Source organism: Melopsittacus undulatus, chromosome 1 (assembly GCF_012275295.1).
Source record: "Melopsittacus undulatus isolate bMelUnd1 chromosome 1, bMelUnd1.mat.Z, whole genome shotgun sequence".
Lineage (NCBI taxonomy): Eukaryota > Metazoa > Chordata > Aves > Psittaciformes > Psittaculidae > Melopsittacus > Melopsittacus undulatus.
Window position 1 is genome coordinate 12,314,350 of NC_047527.1, and position 25,133 is coordinate 12,339,482.

The 25,133-nt window shown below is 42.7% G+C and overlaps 1 protein-coding gene across 3 annotated transcripts; it reads left to right on the top strand.

Moving 5' to 3' along the window:
* The first annotated feature begins 71 nt into the window (after nucleotides 1–71).
* ANXA13 (annexin A13) lies at nucleotides 72–24,998 on the top strand. 3 transcript variants are annotated; one of them, XM_034065389.1, is made up of 12 exons: nucleotides 116–130; nucleotides 1,790–1,864; nucleotides 12,903–12,981; nucleotides 15,157–15,251; nucleotides 16,962–17,132; nucleotides 18,084–18,117; nucleotides 18,199–18,278; nucleotides 20,249–20,317; nucleotides 20,533–20,634; nucleotides 22,501–22,576; nucleotides 23,404–23,516; nucleotides 24,667–24,998. In XM_034065389.1, exons 1-12 carry the CDS (start codon nucleotides 116–118, stop codon nucleotides 24,784–24,786), a joined length of 1,029 nt encoding a protein of 342 aa, XP_033921280.1. In that variant the 3' UTR covers nucleotides 24,787–24,998. The 3 variants fall into 3 exon arrangements, with proteins under 3 accessions (XP_005143900.2, XP_033921280.1, XP_005143901.2); XM_005143843.2 differs by lacking the exon at nucleotides 1,790–1,864 and having other exon boundaries at nucleotides 72–130; XM_005143844.2 differs by lacking the exons at nucleotides 116–130; nucleotides 1,790–1,864 and adding an exon at nucleotides 7,702–7,719.
* The last annotated feature ends 135 nt before the right edge of the window (nucleotides 24,999–25,133 follow it).

Consider the following 25,133-nt stretch of genomic DNA (forward strand, 5'->3'; position numbering starts at 1 on the left):
TAACCTGGGGTTGGGTAGAACTTAGCTGCTCTAGTAAAAGTTGACTGCCTCATCTGTATGCGTCCTTTATTGAAGAGCAGAAGAATTGCATCTTCCACACTCAGGCTAAGCAAAAATGGGCAGTTCACATGTAAGTAGTTATTAAATTTGGGTTGTCAAGAATGCAACAATTTGCTGGATTTATTGTTGTTAATTTTCATTTTAAATTACATTAATACAGCTGCAAATGAAGATTTAAGCTCAAAATCTACTTTAAGTGTGGGTTGGAAACTTGCATGTAGCTGGTAGCACTGCTTAGTTGCAGTACACAAAAAGGAGTGCTTTAATGCTTATTGTGGATTAGTTAAAAAGACCAGCACTTTAATCTTGAGGTAAAGAGATGATGTGTATGATGTCATGGAAAGACTAATCTTAGTTTATCAAATTTATGTTGGAACATTCTGAACACTAAAATAATTCCCTAAAGATTTAGGAAGAGCTTCCTGTCCCAAAGGCAAACACTTTCAAAATGTGGCTGTTTATCACTGAGTAGCAAGGACAGGATTAATCTCAAAGTGCAGTGCTCACAGAAGGGCCTGATTAAAATCTATGTGTCAGGATTTACTACATCAAATTAACTTGAGTTTCAACTGAGTCAATTTTGGCTAACATTTGGGTGTTTAATAGTAACTATCTAAATCTTCATAAAGATACTTAACCTCAAAACAACCTGATGGTCAAAAGTTTGTGTGTGGTAGCTGTGAATGATCAGTCCTTCTGAAAGTTAAGGAGCTTGTGCTGAAGAAGTTGGGGGGTTTAGCTCCAATTTTTAAACTAATTAAAAGCAGTATTTATTCAGCAGGACATTTTCTCCTTGGATGCTGACAACCTGCCGTTTTACAGCATGTGTCAATAGGAGGCAGCCTGTTTGCTGAGACAGGCTAATGTTACATTAGTTTCTCTAAGATCTGTATTATTTTATTACATGACTGCTTTTTAATTCAAATTCAGCAAGGCCTTGAGAGATGCCAAACATCTGCTGCTTTTGGACCAGCTCTCCAAGACATTTTCTTGGGCACACTGAGCAAGAGACCTTATGCCATTTGCATAAAGCTCCGGCTACTAAGCCAAGGAGCTTTCTGTCTCCCTGTGGAAGGGTGGGTGGTTCCATACTTTTGTAGACTGTTTGCTTGCATGAGGGGGGAGAAGCAAGCAGTTCAGCAACCTATCTTTGCATAGGAAACAAGACCAAGGAGGCTCCTGCAGCTCAGCCCCGTGTGTCAACATAAGCACACATTGTAAGGTTGTCAGCCGGCATCTCCTCTGATCCTGGAGGGCTTTTCACTGGATAATACACTGAATGCAGTGTAGAGCTAGCATACTCAATTCAGGTTTAAACTAGCCAGTTGAGGTCTCTCTATGTCAAAAGAGATCAGAACACTGCACCTCAGGCGGGTTTAGCGGTTGTATGAGCTCCAAGCTGGACTTGGTGGCCTGGATATAGGTGCAGTACATCAGAGCTGTGCCGTAGGCATCAGTGCAAAGAGATGTGAGCCAATGTTGATGAAAATACCATGATTCAGCCCATGACTCATCTGGGAATTGCATCATTCTGCGTTTGTCCCTAGGAAATTCCAGGTAACCTTGGAGAAACGCCTGCATCTGTATCAGAGAACTGCTTCTGGAACACCCTGAAAATACTAAGTTCTTCACAGAGCTTTTCAGCTGAAGTTTTTTCTTTCTCCTAATGGTGTGTTTTGCAACCACAGGTTCACGAGTGTCTTGTGTGTTGTGTTTTTTAAACCTCCAGAGCAAGTCTTACAATCTCTCAGAGGATATACGGAAAACAACCCTAGGGACTACCAGTTTGTCAGCAGATGAACCAGTAAGCACTTCTCTCATGAAGGATGAAAGGGGCACAGTGGTGTTGCAGCATCTGTTGCTGTGGTTGTTGGTGGCTTTGGGACACACTGCAGTGCGCATAGGCAGCTCCTCTTTCATGGCCAGTACTGGTGCTAGAAAGCTGGGTAAAACTGGGTGGTTTCATTCGGTTGAATATTGCATCTTTTCCAAAATTTTGTGTGCTTTCAAATTTCAGAAATTAGATTTTTTTTAATAGCCCAAATTCTGCCGTGAGAAATATAAAATGAAGCAAACAAGTATTTTATTTGGTTAAATGGATTTAGGCTTTAAACTTTCTTGTATTTTAAAATGTCATTGTTAAATGAAGTTTTCACTGAAAGCTAAGCATTGTTCAAAGAAAAGTTTCCATTATGGGGATGTTTAAATGGAACTTTTCACTTTTTGATATGTCATTGAGACGTATCAAAATGTCTCATTTTAAGATGGAGCTTTCGCCAAAATTATTATCCCTGTGAACATGGTAATTTGAACCAAAATATAAAATTTTACTGAAAAAAAAGTGCTTTCAACAAAAGATTTCTGACCAGCTCCAAAATGTACCTTTCTCTTAGAAACTGAGCTCTCAAGTAAGAGGTGTAACTGATGCAACATTACCACTCCTGCGTATTTCCACGTGCTTTTCGCTCTCTGAACTCAATCCGGTGGCTTTTTTCCACAATCAACGTTTTTGACTGCACATCCTTAGAGATTTAAAGTCTGTAGTTACCTTGTCTGTGTGCAGTCTTGCATCAAGCTTACATGTACTTCTGCTGCCTTCAAATTACCACAAGTAGAATCAATCCACCTGAAAATCTGGGTAGCTGCTCTGCTGTAACTAAGGTGCTTTGGGGACATTTTGGCAATAGCAACAGTGATTTTGATGATACAGTGGTTTGAAAAGTTTGATGGATTTTGACTTTTTGTGTAATTGTGTCATTTTTTAATCTTCTGTCTCTGAAGAATCTTCATGCATTATTCTGTTGTTCTCTGTGATGTTTGTGACTTGAATTAAGCTGGGGGGTGGGCGAGTTCTTTGTTTTTAATTGAAACCACTATTTCAGATTCTCTGGGACTCCCTTATATCTTCTCATTGTAAAGCAGCCCAGACCTTCTGCCAGGGAGGACTCTATAGTGTAAGAAGGGGGTGGCAGCTTGTTGTGAGCCAGGGTTTGAGAACTTAAAGGTAAAAAAGTAAGTATAACATAGAATCATAGAATCACAGAATGGTTTGGGTTGGAAATGAGCTTGAGGATTGTCTAGTTCCACCTCCTCTGCTGTGGGCAGGGACACCTTCCACTAGAGCAGGTTGCTCCAAGCCCTGTCCAACCTGGCCTTGAACACTGCCAGGGATGGGACAGCAACAGCTTCCTTCAGCAACTTGTGCCAGTGCCTCACCACTCTCACAGTAAAGAACTTCTTCCTTATATCTAACCTGAATCTCCCCTGTTTAAACCCATTACCTCTTGTTCTGTTGCTACAGTCCCTGATGAAGAGTCTCTCTCCAGCATCCTTGAAGGCCTCCTTCAGGTACTGGAAGGATGCTATGAGATATAACCTGAAGAACATATCTGCCTCTTAGGCATAGGCTTACAAACACCTGTGGACCTCTATGTTGCCTATGGACATTTCTATCCTTGTAGAAATGTTTCCTTAGTACAAGTATTACTTATCACAGTGTGATTTTATTATCTCATCTCAAAGCTCAACAATTGCTATTTGTTACTTCACTGGGCAAACTAATTATTCACTGACAGTGGATTCTTGTTCAAGTCCCTGGCCATAAGCCCACAGTCTGCAGAAGACAGAAATACCTTCTTGTTCAAAGCCCTTCTTGTTCAAAGCACTGAAGAAGAGCTGAACAAGTCAGAATATGACAGTTTCCAACCATTTTAGTTATTATTCCTAATGGCCCAGGATATAAAGTGTTTTCCAATCAGGAATTATAGTCAATAAAATAAAAGTAGACAGTCCACCCCCAGTGTAACAGAGAATGATTCCAGATTTGAAATTCTGCTTTTTTCCTAGGTGAATAAAGCCATTTTTTGCCACTTTTGTTTTTCTACTTCTGTTTGCAAGACAAGTACTGAAAGGACTTGACACAGGCATGGTATCTCTGGAGATTTCTGGCATCCTTTAGTGCCTTGGCTTCAGCTGCTGCACCAGGGGAGTCAGGTTCCTGTCAGCCCTGTGTCACCTCTGCCAGCCCCATGCAGATGCCAGGTGCTCTGGCACATCTCAAAGGTATTTAAGGAACTGCACTGAGGCCCCTGGAAATAAAAGCTGTAGTTTTGCAACTTCAGCATTCCCGCTGCATGGTACCCTGGTAGCTAACTCTCATCTTAGAAGTAATCTGTGTCAAGGAGTCCCACCAGCCACAGGAAGGTTTGAACACATTAAAACTGGACAGTGGAAAATTCAGCCATGAGATAATTGCCCCCCCAGCTAAGTTTTTTCTCTTAATTGTGGACTTCTCTATCATGTTGATTTGTGTGAAAAAATGGAATGCATAAAAGATTAGCCATGATATTTTAACAGGTACTTGGAAACAGGAGGAGCATTGTAGGAGAGAGATGGATTTAATTTTGCCATTTGAGTAACTGTCAGAGCAAGTACCTTCATTGTTGCCACTTGTTTGTAATAGGAAAAAGTAAATGTTACTAATTCTATTAGGATCATGTTGTCACTGTAGTTTAATCTCAGATGTAGAAAATAAGGTTAGTTGCACACCTCTGTTTGGAAAGAGTCACTGAGTTATTGCAAAGGCTGCTGAATAATGAAGTCTGATCTACATGACTTACATTGTCTTATCCAGTATTGACTTCATACAGACATTGGTTTATTCCTCATAGCAACAAACTCACCCAACAGTATATGTTGCTGTTGTACAGCTGTTAGACCTAAAACAGCAGTGAGGATTTGGGAGAGGGACAGCCTGCCTGGCAGATGGCAAGTGGCATTCGGAGACACTGATACCATTCTCTGAGCAGTCAAAGAGGCAGATGGCAGTTTTCCAGTTACATATTGTGTTTGACTGGGAAAATTACTCAAGCAGACAAAAATGACAGGAATGTTCTACAAAACAACAAAGGAAGAAACCTTGTGCCCAAAGGACACACACAGTCCTTAAGGTAGCATTTGTCAATTGACATACATCAAATAGGTGTTTAGCAACCCCACCTTTTTATTACCACGGAACAAACCCTGGTGCTTGCTGGTACTGCCCCATTGCCAACATGCCACAGCTGTTTGCTTCTGTTTGATTTTAAATCTTAGTGCCCATCTACCCTGACCTGTGTGCTAAAAGCCTTTACATTTCACATAAATTCCTGCCTGAATAATTGCACCCAACTGTTTGAATTTCACTGAAGAACTTGTAGAGCGTCTTTCTCTGATGCAAGGATGATAGGAGACAGTGAACCCACCATTATCTAATGACAGATATCCTCACTCCTGAGCAGCCTTTCCCTGTTAGATGACACCTTACCTTGTGTGGTAGTGATTGTTCGTTGTTTCTTTTAGTTCTCCACTGTATTAAAGAGCTCTGATACTTGGAAGCCTGTCTCATGAAATTACCTATACACTGAAATGAAATGGCCTTTGTCTGCTTTTCTGCCCTTTCTAATTGATGGTCTGGAGCTTTCTGAGCAAGTCACCCTCTTATATCCAAGGAATATTTGCAGCCCTGTGCCAGGCTGGCTAACACAGGGCCCATTTGCTGGCTAACACAGGGCCACAAGTTACAGGGCCCATTGCCAGCTTGTCTCAGGGCCCTTGTCCACCCCATGGCAAAGCCAGAAGCTCCCAGTTGAGGGGCAACCCTCTGCCTCCAAGAGTTCTTCCACCCTCAGCTCTGAGGTGTGTGAGACATAGAGTCACGTCTCCAGGCTGTTTGCCATGGGTGAGGGAGGTATGCTGCTTGTCAGGCAGGTTGGGTCTTACAGCTGAAGATGTTTTTCCTCCTCTCTGTTGATGTTCATTCCAGCCTCAACTGCATTTTTAACTGACACAAGCAGGAAGATGTATTTTCTATTAGGAATGCATGGGTTTAGAATAGGGTGACGTTATTATCTAAGAATAATGTACCTTATATAGGAGTTGGAGGCTGTGACTATGCTTGTTAAACTCATACTTTCTGCTATGATCCAAAAATTGGCCCAGTTCAAAGGGGCCTAAGGTGTAAAAAAATCCTTATGACTGGCAATATCTGATTTAGGAAATCAGACTATTGAAGTACAAACAGCACCATGCTTTCAGTCCGTCTTTGAAAGTAGATCAGAATCAAAATACAGCAGTCTGCTCCCATGTTTGTTCTTACGTTTTATTCTTAACACACGGAAATGCTTAAAAATGAGTGATGAGATTTGGGCTGTGATTAGGACTGTCCCTTGGGGTGAAAGTTCAGAGTTTGTTCTGCTAACAGGATGTTACCCTGACAATGTGTGATACACCAGAAGACTAAAACCACAAGAGCTAAGACAATATTCCCCCCTTTCCCTGCCCAGTACTGTTAGCCTAGTTAACCTTGGATTCCAGTCACATTATGCTTCATTAAAGGCTTCTTCCAAGATAAACAATTCATTCTGAGTGTACTGATAAAAAATTAATCATGTGGGTGCTGATTTGCCAAAAGCTGTCTTCTGTGATCCTGGTATATTAGATACAATTTAACTAACGAGATGAGCACTCCAGTCCCATAGTTTATTATGCTAACAAGGTGACTGCCTGGTTTGGTACCTTTCTTGTAGACACAGAGAATAAATCTTCTTCACACAAAAGAGAAATAGAGAAAATCATAGAACTGGAAGGCACCTTGAGATGTCAGCTCACTTATTCATTGCCTCCAGCCAGATCAGCTCTGCTCAAACCAGTCCTGACAGCGCTAGCAGTGCTGAGAGGGAGGAGAACTGGTTCATGACTTGGAGAGGAGGTTCCCCAAAGGTCTTTGAGCTGGTGACTCAGTGACTGTGTATGGTGAGAACAAAGAAATCTCCACAGGCTCCACAGCTTCCTGTCTGTGATGGGTTTTCAGTTTGTTTTTCTGGCACTCCTGTGCTCATCTTTGGGACATCATGGATCGTTTGGGGGTTGGCTTCTTACAGGATGCATGACACTGCAGTATGTATAAATGTTACTTTCACTAAAAGTATTTGAACCCATTGGGCAATTTTTAGATCAAATTATCAGCAGGATGTTACAATACACAAAAGTATTAGTGGCTGTTATATTCCTTGAAAATCTTGAGAAGAGACTGTATTAGAAATCCCTGAACAGAAGACTGAGGCATGAGCTCAACCCTTATAAGACACTAGAGAATCCACACAGTATTGGGCCATTATGCCTGTGCCCATAACAGGAATTCTATCTTCAGCTGCAGTAGAGGCACCGAAGTCAGCCAGGCAGGAGATGTAAATCTGTGGGAGACCAGGCAAAGGGGTTTCTGGTGCTCAGCTGCTTGGTAGAAAGGACAGCTCAGATTGCTGCACAAGGAACTGGTTTATGTCATTCTTTTGAAAACCTCAGTTTCATCCAATGCATTTTTGTAACTTAATTAAACGTGTATGAAGAATAAGAAAACTGGTGAAATAGCTGTGGCATGATTCTGTTGCTCACCACCAGTAACCACTGGTGATGCCCTCAGGTGTGCGAGACATCCACACCAAGTTGACAGATGGGGGTCCAATAGGAGACCACTCATTTCTGACCAGCAGCAGGCAGTTTACCCAGGGCCATCTCTAACAGCATGAGATATCTGTGTTTGGACAACTGAATACTGCCATATGTTTCATTCCAGACCCCACTCATGTAGGTGTCAGTGATATGATGGGCACAGCTGGGTCAGTCTACACCTTCCTTCCATGTGCTGCCATTTTGACATTGAATTTTTGTTTTTGTTAAGCCAGAGAAAAATGAAAACAGCAACCAATGAGAAGCTTGAAATCAGTCATACACTAAATAAAGCATAGAAAATGGACCTGTCAAAAGTGAAGACTGGGGTAGACACTTAACATCCTTGGATCAATCCAGCCCTTTTTAGAGCTCTGCCCATAGCTATCAGACCTGCATCTCAAGTGCTCTGGTCAGCAGCTACACTCCTGCTGACTCTTCCTAGAGATTTGCTTGTAAGGGTCTGTGTCTGCATTTATCCATGTGCATTATCAGCATCGATCTGTGTTAACTGCAGTGGGTGAGCACTGTAAGCATCATCCCGAGCAGCTGCCCTTTCTGTTGTTTTCATAGAATCACAGGATCTCAGAATGGTTTGGATTGGAAGAGCCCTTACAGATCATCTAGTTCCAAACCCCCTGAAGGGACACCTTCTACTAGACCAGGTAGAAAAGGAAGCCCCATCCAACCCTGAACACTGCCAGGGATGGGGCACACAACTTCTCTGGGCAACTTGTGCCAGTGCCTCACCACCCTCACAGGGAAGACCTTCTTCCTAACATCTAATCTACACCTCCCCTTTGTCAGTTTAAAGCCTTTCCCCCTTGTCCTGTCCCTACCTGTCCTTGTAAAAAGTCCCTCTCCTGATTTCTCATAGGCCCCCTTCAGCTACAGAAAGGCTGCTCTAAGGTCTCCCTTCTCCAGGCTGAACAGCCCCAGTTGTCTCAGCCTGTATTCATACAGGAGGTGCTCCAGTCCCCTATCATCAAAGAACAGTCTCCAAACCCTCCTCTAAGCACTGCAGACCATCTTCAACTATAAACTCATCCTACATCTCCTTAAAGTCAAATGTAATTTACAATAGGAAAAACTACTTTACAACAAGATAGAAGTGTTAATTTTAGATTAGTTACACTCTATCCAGTTTAATAGAAATAAGTCCTTGGCAGTTCTAGCCAAAGCTGCAAGGGAAAATGATTGCTGTATAGAATATGCCGGAGTGAGGCAAAAACTGCTCAAGCTAAGGAATACTGTTGGCATTAAAAGTAAGTGGACACAGGCCATGAATACAGGTAGACTGGAAGTGAGATTTCTTACCACCAGAACTCTGGTTGCACTGATAAATACAGAAGTATTGGAGAGAAATGTAGAAGAAAACGAAGTGACTGAGTAGAGGGAGCTGGACCCTCAGTTTATGAAAGAAAGTTCCCTTACATCCTATGTTCCCCTGCAATATTTGTATTCAGTCTGTCCACTCGGTATTTCAGACTCCACACCATGCTATCACCAAAATTGCTACAACACTTGCAAGTCATTAACTACCCAAATCAAGGATCCTAACTCTAAATCAAGAACTATATTGAAGTGATTCTGCCCATAACTTTAAAGGCTTACAAGTTAGAAATGGCATTGAACATCAAATTCTTTTGTTATTTATCCCTTGCAGGAAAACACACTTGTCAAAATCCACAGGGCAGGAAGCAATTCAGTTCTGAGACAGCTCTCCCTCTCCTGCATAGGAAAGCTGTATCGGTGGGAAAGATCATGGCTGGGACCCAGCAGGTGGTGAATTTTAACCAGGGCTTTGCAGATGACTCAGGAGTTGGCCTTGACAGTCACCCAGAGTATCAGCTTTCCTATCTTAAAGCTGATGCTAGTATTACACACAGTACTATGATATCGCCCAGGCACATCATTTAATGTTTTACAGTGATTTATTTGAAGACAGAGGCTTCAGCAGAGCTGACCCAATAGATTAGATTTCTTTGGTGCTTTAAAACAAACATGCCCTGAGCATCATTAAGAAACAGGCATTCCTTCCCTTCCATGTGATTTTCCTGGAATTGTGCTTTGTTATTTATGTCTTTATGAATCCTCATAAATTCACAATGTAGTTTCAGTTGCTGGTACTACCATCTTCCTGCCTGTTGCAACTGTGTTACAGTTGACATTACAAGGATGAGGTGTGTGTGTGCAGAGGTGGGACAGCAGGAGCTGCATTAACAGCATTAGTATGATAAAGTGCCATAGCCCAGAACTGCTAGTGTATAAGACAAAGCACAGACCAGCTCCTTACTTTTAAGTGTTTGCATGGGTGTTTCTGACTGAATGACTGGAAGTAGGATGAAGCCTTTTTCCTCTCATTTCTCACCAGTGCGTCATCTGTCCCTGGTCAGAAGGAAGTGACTGTGCAGCAGTAGTTCTCAATCTGTATTATTAGAGTGATCTCGAAACATTGTTGGGGATCTATAAATTAGAATAGTACTTGGATGCTACAAAGTAGTTAAATCTATGTATTTAATATGTTAGCACTTGTCTCTGTATTATATGCTCCAGAACTGATTTTCCAGCTGTCTCCCTGATCCTTACCCTCATAAAGTGATGCCTTGCAAATGACTAGAATAACTTCAGTACTGGCTGCCTAACAAAGACAGCAGCATCAACTGTGTGAGTGGTGTGAACATAATCTGGAAAGCATGCTAACACTATAAATAACAATATTTTAATGTCACCATCATTTACTTTATTCACGTATTGTACCCTGTTCCTGCAAATAGCTTTACACATTGTGCAGGGAAAGGCAGGGATACTGACTCTCCAGATTACAGTGTCATTTGGGATTGCTCCAGAGAGTATGACACAGATGCAAGTAGTAATTAGGAGCACATTAGCCAACAGCGTGGTAACTCTGACAATACTACCAAATGTATGTTAAAGTATGGACTGAAGTGGTGCAAAACAATTTGCATGTTAAACTTAGTATTACAGAGAGGAGAAAACCATGCTGGCCCCAGTGCTGTCTGCAGGACACACTCAATTTAACAGGCAGTAGAGCATCCTCCTCCTGAATGCTACTCCATGATGCTTATTGAGTCCACCACCTGCTGAGGAGCACCTGGACCACGCTCCTTGTGTCAACACCAGCCTGTGCAGCTCTCCAGCACAGAGGCCCATTGTGCATTCAGTATTTGCATCCTAGGGGTGTATATCCAGAGTAAACTTCTCTTGTATTGTGGGATCCCATTATTGTCTTCCCCCAAATTCATCACCCACTGAGTCTGGTTAGCTGTCATTGTTTGTTTTGTCATTACAGAGAACAGAGGTGAGGTTTATTCTCATTAGAAGGATAATGAGTGTGTAGCAATCGGAAAAGGAGGAGGACATTAGAGCTGCTTAATTCTCAAACATGTGCAAAAAAATGATCTTCTGTACATGATTCCATCAAAGGAGAAGCATGTATACCCTGTCATAATAGAAAAATGGGAATGCAATTAATTCTGGATAAAGGCAATGATCAGTGCATCTGTTTTCTAACTTCGTGCTTTTCCCCTTCCTGTTTGACAAAATTCCTGAGAAATTTGAAGACTATTAAATACAATCTTCCCCTATAAAATATTAGTTATGTATATGCATCTATTTCCATCTTTGAAAGGTTTAGAGAAGTGTGTGTGTTGAGCACACAGCAGGATACACGTTTATAAGCAGCAGTTGTGGTAATGATGTGGCAATGAAAGTGTTACCTGGTGTGCTAGAGATGAAGAGGAATTATTGCATTGTTGTTGTACCTTACTAATTGCTATTGCTGTAAAAGTAACTTCCAGTTTCAGTGGATGGCTGCAGTACAGCAACTGCCACTACTAGTAAGTTGTATCCTAGCTGCTAACTGCATTAGAAAAGCCAGGTACCTAAATGGTCTTTATCACAAAGGTACATTGGTTAAGTAGTGCAGGGACTAGATTTGGCTCTTCTCCTTCAGAAAAGACATTTTGTCTTTTGACAGAGGATTCCGTTATCCAGAGCTGTAGTTCTTCCACCAGAGCTAGTAGATCAGCATGAAACTCTTGATGAATTCCAACAGCAGACTTCCAGGCCATGGCTATACTTGTAAATAAAACAGGTTGTTCTCTGGCCAGGTGGGTACATGGCAGAGGTCGGCCCACAGCCATATGATGAAATTCTCTTTATCCCACAAGCAGAATGATCTTATGCCTAATGTCTTTCAGGAATTGCCTCTGCCCTGTCGGGTCCCCAAAGACAAGGAGGTTAATCAGCCGTTTAACCTTCTCTGCTCTTCAGAAGGCTGGTGGCATTTTCAGAAGAGCATTTAAGCTCTTTTGAAGGAGGACATCAGAAGGACTGCCATGCCCTTGAGTATCATAATCCTTAATTAACAGTGGTGGTGTCAGCGCCTGGAAGCCCTGCAAAGCACATAGCCTGATCCACATGTTGCTATTTGAATGGAAATGACAAAACACTTGCAGTGCCTACTTAGACCCCCCAAGTCCATGGTGTGCATATAGTTAGTTCTACTTGATTTAAGAGCCCAGGACCTATTTTCAGTATTATTTTAGAGTTTAGGCATTTAAAAGATCTGATTCATCAAATTACAGGTGTTGAGAATGCTGCTGACCTGGTCTCAGATATTTCTACCCTTGTGTGAGAAACAATAGAATAGAGTATGACAGCATTTCAGCTCTTGTGATTCACAGCTTGTCAGATTAGTAGGAGCAGGCATGGTTTTCTGTTTACATTGATATGTCAGGCTGTAAACTGCCACTGCCCTGTGGACTCTGTGTTACTGTCCCGGATAGGTTTAGCGCAAGGTAACCACATGTGTTGCCAAAATAAAAACCCCAACAACTTTATCACCCTATATATCTCCAATTATCTTGTTCACATGAATGCATCTATGCAAGAAAGGTTTGCAGGACCAGTTTTTATTCGGCTGATTTGACTATAAGCTCCTAATACTTAGAAATGTACTGCAGTGCCTGGGCCTGGTTCTATACACATCTGATAAGGCATTTATATTGGCCTTTTGTTAAAGTGGTACAAACAAATAATATTTGATTTGGCATTAAGATGCTTAGTATGAAGATATTACCTTTAAATTGTTTGAACAAGCCTGAACTGGCAGAACAAAGTTATATAGGATCAGCACCATGTGTCATGTGGTGACAACTATTTGTGGACCCATTTTAGGAGCCGTAGTGATAAGTATTTCATCAAAGCCCAGTGTGAACTTCATGGTTTAGATGATGGGAACAAAGATCAAACAAGAACCAGTCCCAAACTGCTGTCATCTAGACTAATGCAAAATTGTTTCCCACGTGTCTGTTGTGCCTCTGTTTTCCTAGTCAACCAATAAACACCATCACCATGGTTTTGATGCAGACCGAGATGCCAAGAAAATACATAGTGCCTGCAAAGGAGCAGGTAAGAAAGCTCTTGTTTTGTATACAAAGGTCAATTCAATATTATAAAAAGCATATACATAATCTTAGGGCAAACCAACTGTTCCAGTTTCTTTATGCTTTCTATCACCTAGTGACTTGAACATGCACACCCATGAGTTTTTATATGACCAAGATATATGGGAAGGGAAGCCAGTTTGTTCCTCAAATACTGGTAAGATCTAGTTTGTTAATTGCTTGGCTGCAAGGGATTGGGGTAAACATGATATTTGCTCCCTGCAATAGGAACATCAAGCTGTCAAGACTCTTATGACAGTCATGGACTCTAGCCAGTCAGATCAGATTAAGGTCATGGCTCTATGTCCTTTCCCAGGCCTTCAAGGGCCCACAGAAATATCACCACCTCCATATGTTCATCAGAGCTTACTGCAACTCCATCAGCTGAAAGGAACATATGGTGTGAGAATCTGCACCAATGATTTTTAACCAAGAACACTGGCTTCCACCATCTTCTAAGGTAGTTTGAAGTAAGTTGGCTGACAGTGCACTGATGTGAATGAGGAATGCACAGTGTTCATGGGATCCTCAGGTGCACAGAGGTGACCATGTCCAGCAGAGGAAGAACAGCCAGGCAGCACATGAGAGCAGAGAGTTATTAATTCACTTCAGGCATTTTCACAGTAAACATGTATTTAAGCCTTTCTTCCTGGTATAGCACTGACATTCAGAATCAGCTAGTTAAGTGCTGAACTGTTCCTGTCCTACCAACTGAACCCTCTCCAAACAGTTCCACAGAGGACTATCCTATGGAGGGTTTCACCCCACATTGTCAGGTACGAGTGCTTTTCCTTCTGAAATTGAACCATGCCTTCTCCCTTGCTTCTAAGCAGGAAGAACTGGGCAAGATGCCCTAAACTTGTCCTGTAAATACCTGGTGGTACATGCAGGGATGGAAACATATCAGCTGTTGTGAATGCCAATATCATTTGTATTTTTATCATCTGTATTTCCTTGGAAACTCTTGTTAGTCCCTGATCCTGGGAGCCTGAGGTGAGGCATGGCATAAAGCCCAGTAGGTGGATGCACAGCACAGATGGAAGAGCACACAGAGAGCACAGAGCAGTGTCCACCAATGTGACACACATGGATCAGCAGACTGGTATAAGGCTTGATGCCTTTCATCTGCTATCTAAACCTATGCTATAGGCACTTTGGTGGTCCCTGTCACATACACATTCTGCATTTCAATACTTGTCTTGAAGAAATAACGTGTGAGACAAGCTTCTGGCCTTAGACACAAGTGCACCAGGATAAGTGTGTTAATGCAATAGCTACTGTATTGTGTGTTTCAGGAGTCTGGGTAACATCACTGCCATCCTGTCCCTTTAGCCACAAACATAACAAATGCCTTCAGGCATCTTTGTTTAGTGCAAACATCTGTTTATATGGCTGAGGGCAAGAAAAGTGCAACAGCAAGGTCACTGCCTTTAGTAAGCTGTTTCCATCCATTGCTTAAGTTACAACTCAGCACTGCCTGAGGGCTTTCTCCTGGAGAGTTCAGCTCCCCTGTGCATTCCCAGCAGATGTAGCTGCTGTGGTGCCCATAACCAGGGCTCCCAATGCTCCTACTTCACTCTCACTTTTGCCAAGCAGAACAGCAGCAGCAGAGTCTCAGACCATGAAGGCTGGTTCCTGTGCCTCTTCCTGACTCCATTTAGCACAAGGCACAACCCATTTTGTACAGGCTGTGCATCCAGGCTGTGGGTTAATGAAGCTGATTCAAACCTACCCCAGCCTCTCACCCCACACTGTTCATTCTGCTGTGCCAGTGTAGGTGTTTGCACGCTTCATGACCTGGATCTGGTGGCTGATCCCTCGGGACTACTCAAACAAGCTTTGCCACCAAAAAGGTATATGTCAGCCCATGGACACTGATTTTAGGAGCAGGTTCTGACCTTCTCAAACAGAAGACTCAGTTCCTCTGACAAAAAACAAGCGGCATGAGAGGGTGAATCTTATTTTATGGTCTGAGCATTGTAGCTGACTCCAGTTAAATATATCCTCAAAAGAATCTTAGGTGCTGCAAATCCTGCTGTTGACACCAGTGGGTATATACGTATAGTGATTTTTTCTCTATAGAGATCATGTTTACTCTTCCTCCTGATTCAGTGACTCTTGTGCACAACTTCTTTTTCAGGAACTGATGAAAAGAAAATCATTGAAATCTTGTCGAGTCGAACATCAGAGCAGAGACAACAAATAAAACAGAAATACAAGTCTCTCTATAGCAAGGTATTGTGGAATAAACGGCCTCTCTGTTTCAAACTGTGTACCTGAAATAGAAATACAGCCTCCAGGCCTCTGCTTTTGAAAATATCAACGGCACGGTAGATTTAAGGGGGACACCATTTAGTGTCTGATTCAGCAATTTATTTTATCTCCTAAATACCAATTGTACTTCTAATCTTAAGCCTCACAGTCTTCTTGAAATCAGCTTTAACCAGAGCAAGAGCGTTTTAATCAAAACTGACAGAGCTACAAAATAATTCATAGCTAAAATGAAATATATTTCAGTTTGTGTTCATCTTCAGCACATTCAGATGAAAGAATTAATGTAAAAGGGAAATTTTAAGTCAGAATTCTTCTCAGACCAAATGCAAATTCAGAGGAACTATTTGATCTCACATCATTGTATTTTTGTTGAGTTTAATAGATGTGGAATTGATTTCTTCCAGTGGTGAAGCAGAATACACATTGTAAAACTAAGAAGTCTCATTGGGCGCTTGATTTCTGGAGGAGGAAATGTAGACTGCCTTCATGATTTTGCATGGAAGGAAAATAAAGCTTCCAATGTATCATTTAGGAAAACAGCTGAATCCTGCAGAGTTTATTATTAAATTGGTATTTTCTTAAGGTCTGCTTGCTCATTAGTCATTAATGTCATTAATCATTAACAGTTAATAAGACAAGCAGCACTGAACCTGAAAGCCTGAAAGCATGATGAAAGATTTTGGCTACATAAGTACTATGAATTTAGTTCAATAATGAGGCTTAATAATAATAGGCACTAGAAATACGCAAATGCCACAAGACATCTCAGTTACACCAGCTTGTAGCGACACTTCTTGCTAGCCTGAATCTCTCAGGAAGAAGCTGCAGGTTGTACCATTTCACTTCCCTGCTGCTCCAGGCAGCAAGTTTCATGGTGGGTGTTGAAACTGCTCCAACACCAGTGTCAGCCTCTGACTTCAGTAGACTGAGTGTTCTCTCACAGTTGTGTAAGAGGGTATTTGAGAACAATAGATTTAGAGCTGGGCTTCTCGTTTGTTGTTCTGAACTTGTCAAGTACTTCCCATACTGCAGGAAATGTTAACTGCAGATACGGCTTCAAATAAATCATCAGTAGGCATCCTGCTCAGCATACATACACCAGCAGGCTCCCCTCTGGGTCTTACTAAATTTTGAATTAAGAAGATCACAGCATGGAAGGTTGATTTACTTATCAATCTGTCTGTCTGTTTATCTATCTCTCTATCTATCTATTTATTTTGGTAGAAAAAAATGCTAATCATGTGGCACCAAAGCACTTCTAGAATCTGATGTTTTCTCCAGTAAATCAATTTTAACCAAAACTGGAAGAGAAGTTTGGTAGATTTGATCCATTCTGCTGCATCTCTTTCAAAGCAGGAACTTGCTGTGTTGTGTTTCAGGCTGTTAAGCTTTCAAAAACACTGGGTTGCACCTATTTAAACTAGGAGAAAACTGGACTCATATCAGCTGGTACTTAAAGACAGGGCAATCATTTAATCTGAAACAAAAAAAAATAGGGAATTTATTATAAAAAAAAGTCTACATATTTAAAAGATTTTTTATGGTTTTGTCCCTTTTTAATATAGAAGCAGCTTTGAAATCATTAATTTCCACCCCTCCAAAAAAAATAAAATAAGAAAACCTATAATCCCACCTCAGCTTTTGCACTAACCCTTCTGACTGTCCCCACAGGATTTGGAAGAGGTCCTGAAGGGAGAGCTGAGTGGGAATTTCGAGAAGGCTGTGCTGGCTCTGCTGGACCTGCCCTGCGAGTACGAGGCCCGAGAGCTTCGGAAGGCGATGAAGGGTGCTGGGACGGATGAGTCGCTGCTGATTGAGATTCTCTGCACACGAAGCAATAAGGTTGGGACACCACATATGACCTTCCTTAGGTAGCACGACAAAGAGCTCACCAAGGGCATCCCTGGGAGGATGAGGAGGAGGGAATCAGACCAGCTCCTGTGTCTGAAACTCTTGTTGTCAGTGGCTGCAGCAGTAAGGTTGCCATACCAGGAGTTAAGAGCAATATAGAATTGTAGAATCATAGAATTGTGTTGGAAAGGCCCTTAAGGTCATCTGGTCCAACACCCCTGCCATGGCAGGGACACCTCACACTAAAACATGTCACCCAAGGCTCTGTCCAATCCAGCCTTGAACACTGCCAGGGATGGAGCATTCACAACCTCTCTGGGCAACCCATTCCAGTACCTCACCACCCTAACAGTAAAGAATTTCTTCCTTATATCCAATTTAAACTTCCCTTGTTTAAGTTTGAACCCATTACCCCTTGTCCTATCACTACAATCCCTTATGAAGATTCCCTCCCCAGCATCCTTATAATTCTAATTCCTTCCTTGGTCCTAATTATATCTCCTGTGGATGGCACAGAGGCAACACTGGTGATAGAGAAATCCCCAGGTGCCTGTATAAGGCTGCTTTAACACTCTTCTGACCATTCAGGTGGCTCCTGCCAGGTATGCAAACAGGATTCTCTTCAAAAAGCCCTTTAGCTTATGTCTAAACACAAATGAAACAAGGGGAACACCTGCATGAGTCAAGCATCTCTTAAAGTGCTGTCCTGAGCTGGGCTGGGTTTGAGCCATGTCTCTGCACTACAGTGAGTCCCAGCATGAGGAGGGAATGGGACTTTGGCTTCTATTGCCTCCATACCTGCTACACCTCATGCAACATGGGTATGGTACCGACTTCCTGAAAGAGGGGGTGTGTTTGTTTATTTATTTATGTATGCCTTTATTAAATTTATTTATTTAATTATTTATGTTTTTCCCTTTTTTGTTTGATTTATTTGCCTAGGAAATCGTAAACGTAAAGGAGGCATACAAACGGCGTAAGTAGACTTGTCATTCAAACACCTTCATTTAAAGTCTTTATCACTGGGTGAACACTCACAAAATCTTTTATTCTCCAGTCTTTGATAGGGATCTAGAGTCTGATGTTAGAAGTGACACAAGTGGCTCCCTACGGAAGATATTAGTCACTGTACTAGAGGTAAGGCTGGAGGCTTTCCTTTTATGCTGCTGCCTGACAGAGATGTTTCCTTTATCCTGCCTACCCTGAGTAATCATAATAAGTATAAGCTGGTATTTATAATAATGTAAGTATGGTATACAATATAATAATGAGTTAATCATAGTAAGCAAACTGCATTCTTAAGTATAAGAGCCTTCTATCTCTATCGCTTTTAATATATAAAATTTTAATTTATAAAATCAGAAGCAATAATATAAATCTGATACTTTGTAGACAACAGCATTATTTTATTATTATTTATAGCATGGTAATGGCTAGAATACCCATTCAAGTTCATGGCTTCATTATGCTGAAGTCTGTCCAAGTCTAGTAAAATCTGATTTCCGTCTCAGTGGAGGATTTTGCAATTCTGATAGATACAGAACAAGTAAGGAAGATTGCTGTTGTGTAGTTTTCTATTCACCAAAAAAACAGCAGATTTACCATTAGAACACACTTTATTTTAAACCACCTACCTGAAACAAATAGGTTCTTAAAGACACAGTATAGGACCAAGAGATTTTCCCTGAGGCTGGACAGCCATGAGTGGCAGGGTGTGTGGGGTAGGGGTAGGATCACACCTAGAAATGCAGCATGGAGGTCAGTCTGATCAGACGGCCCTGAGAAATTGAAAGATTCAATAAGTAGAATCTTTAAAGATCTAACAGACACATCACTGAATACATCAGGGTTAGATTCCCATTCTGGAAAGCACTGATACAGCTTTCTTCAGCCTCTTGGGGGATACTTTCCAGAGTGGTATTCATAAAATAAATTCATAAAATAAATACATATTATTCATAGATGGTTTTCATAGATTAGTCCTTCATATTTTCTACCAGGAATCCCAGGGTAAGTGAATTCTCAGAGTATACAGGTCAGTGAGGAAAACATTTTGCAGTTACCAGGGTATATCCAGCACCATGAAAACCATCAGCACTTCACTGCAGGTGCTGGAAACCTTCTGCAGTAGCTGGATGTGGTGCAGCAGCTGCTTTCCTGAGAAACATCATGGTTTGAGCCCAGGGTGCTGGACATACCCAGTAGCTCAGCTCTTTTGGGGCTGTGTTGGACCATCCTGCCCAGCTCTGCCTGCACATCTCAGCCCCATTCCCACCCCAGCATCTGGCTGCATATGCTACCACTTCCCACCAGTGTAGAAATAACTGAAACAAATGGCAGAAAGCAAAACCAAAGGACAAGCTGGGTGAGAAGGGACCTCCAGAGCTCCTCTAGTCCATCCCTCCTCAAACAAGCCTAACTCTGAACTCAGATCTCAGGTTTTCCTCTGATTTTGTCTTCTGCTCTGGACACATGGTGGCTGAGGGGAGAGTAGGAACACCCATGGGATGGCAAAGAGCCTTAGGACAAGGGGAATGGACCAGCAAGCCACCCAGCCCCAGGGGAGCATCCACAGGGATGTGGATGTCCATGCCAACCCTGATAGTCCCTTCCTGCACCAGAGGCATCAGAGTTGCAACCTCGTTAGCACCCCAGCACACAGCAAATGAAGCTGGGAGAGAAACCTCACCATACAAGCTCCATCCACTTCTAAAGCCAGTAAAGCCAGGAGCTGCGGGAAACATGGACACACCATTCAGAGCTGTACCAAGCCCCACTGAGCCCCAGTACAAGGCAATTGTCAGCAGATGGCAGCAAAGCCATAACCAAAGGACTCAGGAGGCCGTAAGCTCACAGAATCATAGACTCATAGAATAGTTAGGATTGGAAAGGACCTCAAGATCATCTAGTTCCAACCCCCCTGCCATGGGCAGGGGCACCTCACACTAAACCATATCACCCAAGGCTTCATCCAACCTGGTCTTGAACACTGCCAGGGATGGAGCATTCACTACCTCCCTGGGCAAAACATCTTCCTTTCCACTGCAAAACTTGGGGTTAGGGTTAGGGTTGATCTGGTTTTGTTATGGTCATGTCCTTCCCTGTAGGCAACCCGAGATGAGACCCAAGAGGTCAATGAAGAGCTCGCCGTGCAAGATGCCACAGATCTCTATAAAGTAAGTGCAACAGTAGGAAAGTCCTGTTTGCCCCATGCTTTGCAGTAAGGGGAACCTCGGGGTGACTGTATGCACCATGCACAGGGGTGATGGCAGTGTAAGAAATGGGTAAGGGGGGCTCCCCAGGCTGGAGCTTTGTGGATCAAGGGCTCTGGCTGACTTGTCTCTACTGTGAATAAACAAGTGCTTCAAAGAAATAATGTGGAATCTTTAAGGCAGGAGAAGGCCATTGGGGAACAGACGAGCTGGCTTTCAATGTGGTCTTAGCAAAGAGAAGCTATAGTCAGCTGAGAGCTACTTTTCAAGCCTACGAGAAGGTGAGTTATTCTCTTCCACAGTGTGGGTTGCACAGAGCCTGACATGTAATTTGCAGACCCTACAATGAGATGTAATGATCTTAAGGGTCTTTTCCAATCTAAATGATTCTGTGTAGAGCAGGTGATCCTTCCCTTGCCATTTTAAAACTTCCTGAATGAAAGACATTTTTATACAAGTGGATCCTGATCTTATGGAAGTGGGGATACAAGCTGTGTTTTCTGTCAGTGATAACCTATACAACATCCAGCCAAAGAAATGTCACCATGTTGTTCCCTTCCCACAGCTGCTTGATGCTGGTTGTCCCACTCCTGCAGGAGGACCAGCAAAGGTCAGGTTCACAGACTCCTTCCTTGAAGCAGGGTTTTGCTTTTCTGGTCTTTTCCTCTTCCATTCCAAAGCAGAGCCTGTCAAGGTCTCTCCTCCTGATCCCCTGCTTCACACACTCATATTGGCTGGGCAGAGACACATCTTCTGCCTCTTTCTCTCTGCCCATGCTGGGCAGACAACCTGTGCAGGTATTTTGCTGTCTTCAAACAAAAGGCGAAGCAGGCAGCAGGATCCTGTTTGGTTCTTTTCCCTGTGTTACCCACCAGGGACATCTTACTCTTGCCTGGGCCTCCAGTGAGACCTTCACTGAGACCTCTCGCATGGAAATGACCCAAGAAAGTCGAAGCAATGGGAGATCCAATGACTTCTCCTGCAGTGAGATGGAAGCTCAGCAGTGACATTATTCCCAGGAGAGTGTACCCCCTCCAGCCTCTGGCTCACAGTCCTGAACTTCCCAAGGATGACTTGGAGATTCATCAGAAAACTGTAACCCTTGGCAGCAAAGATGAAAAATCTCCAGTCAAGGCCATATTTAAGTGTCAGCATAATAAGGAACCCGTAGTTGGAAAAATGTTTGAAACTTAATCCAAGTTTTGGTTTGTTTCTGGCAGGAAAACAAACCCAGTCACTAACTGATACTCCCCTGGAGTGGCCCAAACCATGGGGGTGCAGCTAAGTGCTCTGATAGCCAAACTACCTTGGCTTTTTGATTCCTAAAACCAAGCAGATCAGATTGCCCAAACTGATCCACCACATCCTGCCTGGCTGTACTTGAAGTAGAAGTGGGACAAGATTAGAGCCATGCAAACATCAGTCCTCTGCAGCTGGAAAGATAAATAAGGAAGATGTAAACCAGGCTGGGGACTTGCAGAACTTAAGCCTTAATCCTCAGAAGGTACCTTGCATGTGTACTTCCCAGCTTTGACTTAGAGGTCCACTAAAACCATGCAGGGCTAACCCGGTAGGCAAACCAGAACAAAGTAAAAGCCTTTGAGGCTCATGAATTTCAGGATAAACTCTGTTTTGAAGTCTGTTTTTCCCCTTTCCTACAGACTAACACAAAAGCTGGGGGACAACTGCAGTGTTTGCAAACTTGCCCTGGGAAGCCAAAGACAATAAGCAACAAAACTTCACAGAGCTGGTAAAGCTCCAAAACTTATCTTCTTTGTGTGGGAGCCATCCAGAGCCTTTGATAGAAGGCTTAGAGAAAGCTTGATAACTAGAGGGGGGTCACTGAAGAAGAAGCTGCAGCTTCTTTGTCCTAGAAGCCCCGAGACGCAATGTGACTGATTGATGTAGGTTATCTATCTCTTAACTGCTGTGCTTTACTTGGATGCATAGACCTTCTCTTGGTGCCACTGGATCTGTGAGTGCTTATAACAGAGAAGAACTTCCTGTGCCCTCAAATTACTCCCTTGGAAAGGTTCTAAAGGATCTGAATTGGCTTTTTGCCATTGGATCCTAAATTGGATACTGGTTTTACTAGGATGGTGTGTACAGACAGCAGCTCTCAAGGCTCGTTTTTGCTGTCTTTGTAGGTGTGTGGGAAGGACATAGAAGAATCCATTAAAAGTGAAACTTCTGGAGATCTTGAGAAGGCTTATCTCACTCTTGGTAAGAAAAAAAGTGTCAAGAGCTTTCTTTTCTAGTTCTTGTCATCATCTGACATAGGTTGTGGGGATCTGTGTATAGCCTGGTGACAGCCATCGAGATAGACCTAAACTGAGGTGTCCAATCTGCGAGGAAAAGAAGAGCCAGTTTTCAGTAGTGTATTTGGACCTTTTGGTTTTAGAAATAAAACTTGCTAGACACAACTCTCCATGCAGCTGAATTATTTGCACTCTAACACATGGAAGCCATCTCCAAGCTGCCTCTGAGGCCATGGCTGTTGATAACTTCCAGTAGATGCCTGGGCATCATCAGAAGCATGCTAGCCAGCCACCACAAAATGTACAGGGTCTTCACCAGCAGTTTAGCACTGGGAATGACTGTGACAGGCATTTAAGCTTGTGTCCTGGATCTGGTTATCTTACTGGTATTGCTGTTATCCATCTGGATCTGGGTTCTCCCAAATCTTGCTCCTGTGAGCAGTGGAGTGAGCAGCTACCACAAGAATAAATGGGCAAGAGGAACTCCATAAGGGAAGATGCTCATTCTCATTCATATAATTTTCACTGTGGAATGGCAGAGTACTTAATGCTGATAATGCCACTGTGTAACACACTTTCCCCATGGAGAAATGTATGTCCTGTTCAGACTCCAAGACTTCTCCTTGCAACTGATAGGAGCCAGTCAAGATGAAAGCCTTACCAGCTTATATGTCTGAGCATAAACCCTAGATAGTTTCCTGAATTTATTCCTTATTTATTTCCTTCTTGTTGAAGATGTATTACAAAATGTAAATACATAAGTATAATGAAGCCTATTTCTGTTTTCTATAGTCAGCTGTGCCAAAGACTGCCCAGGTTACTTTGCTACACTTCTGCATAAGTCAATGAAAGGAGTTGGGACTGATGAAGACACCTTGATTCGCATCCTTGTGACCAGGGCTGAGGTAGGGTACCCTGAGACCTGCCATACCTCACATCAGCTCTGGGAGAAATGCAGATGTAGAGGGTATGGAGTGGGTCCTGTAGATCATGTATTCAGTCAAGCCATCTCAGCCCAATGACATCAATGGTCACACTTTGTACCCAGGCAACTCTAATTTTGATGTTACATATATTTCTGTTCTCAAAAGAACTGAAGCAGAAAGCATGCTCAGGTGGAGTCAACTGTACCTGGTTAAAACTAACCCATGGGGAGATCTGGCCCCAATAGGATGTGAAAAACCAAATTCCTAGTTAAGTAATGATAAAGCAGCAGTTCCCAAATTGAGAATTGCTTATGAACATATGTTGCAAATTCTCTCTGATTCCAGCTGGTAAAACACAGATGGGGAGTAGGGAAGAAAAATAAAGAGCCAAAGGAGATAATTGTCGTTTGAAAAGGCACAAAACTGCACAAGACATTTGAGATCTCAGAAACAGTCTTTAAGTCTTCCTTCCTCATAACTTGTGTAGGTTGTCACCCCAGGGCTGTGTCAGTCTTGACATAGAGGAGGAGTTGTTCACAGGGATGAGGAGAGCATATTTCTCAGTGATGACAGTGTGAGAAATTAGGCTCCAGGGTAGCCTTTCTGTTGAGGCACAGGCCAATCATGATAACATTTAATACCCCACAGAGATAAAGATCAGGCCTGTGCTGTGGGTGCCTTTTCACAGCAAAGCTCAAGACAAGGCATTTCATTCCCTCCCCATAGTAACCAGAAAATTACTGCTGTGGGTGGAACAAAACTGTCTTTTAGCCACACTCTTGGAAGTGCCTCTTTCCCTGCTTGCCACAATGGAATTGCACTAAGGCTGTGCCTGCACAGCATTGCTGAGCACAGGGCAGAGGTGCTCCTGGCCACAGGTCTCCAAACAAGCCTGTACCCCTCTTTGTAGCCAGTGTCCCCTCATCACACATCTGACACAGACTTACCTCAAACCTGAATGGTGAGCTGAAAGACCTTCAAGATATTTAGACCTCCTGGTCTAAAGACCTCTCCTCCTCCCATTGGGTGCAGTGGACCTTGGATCAAAGCCCAAGGGTCCTGGTAGGAGCAGCACATATTGCTCAAAGCACATCCCACTCTTCTAAAGAGGCTCTTGATGTCTTCTCAGAGCGACCTGCCAGCAATACAGGAGAAGTTCCAGCAAATGTACAAGAAGTCGTTAGCTGAAGCTGTCCGATCTGATACCTCTGGGGACTTCAGGAAGCTGCTGCTGGCTATTTTGCACTGAAAAGCCGTCAGGAATGAAGAGGCATGCTGAGCAGCCACCTCTTGAGTAGCTTCCAAAATAGCATTCAGAAAAATGTGGCATTAGCACAAAGGAAAAAAATCCAATTTATTTTCTTTCCAGCTGGGAAATGTGTTGCCAAGTAATGCTGGACGTGAGGTTTATGTTATGGCTATCTCGCCAAATGTACTTAAGCAATAAAGACGTGTTAAAAACCCCGAGTGTAAATTGACCTCTTTGTGTTTGCATATGTGAAAGAATCCTCTGTCATTGTTCCTTCAGGGTAGATTTTTCTGTCTTTCTCTCATTCTGGAGATTATCCCTGTTCTGTCTCCCATCTGATGGGTGCC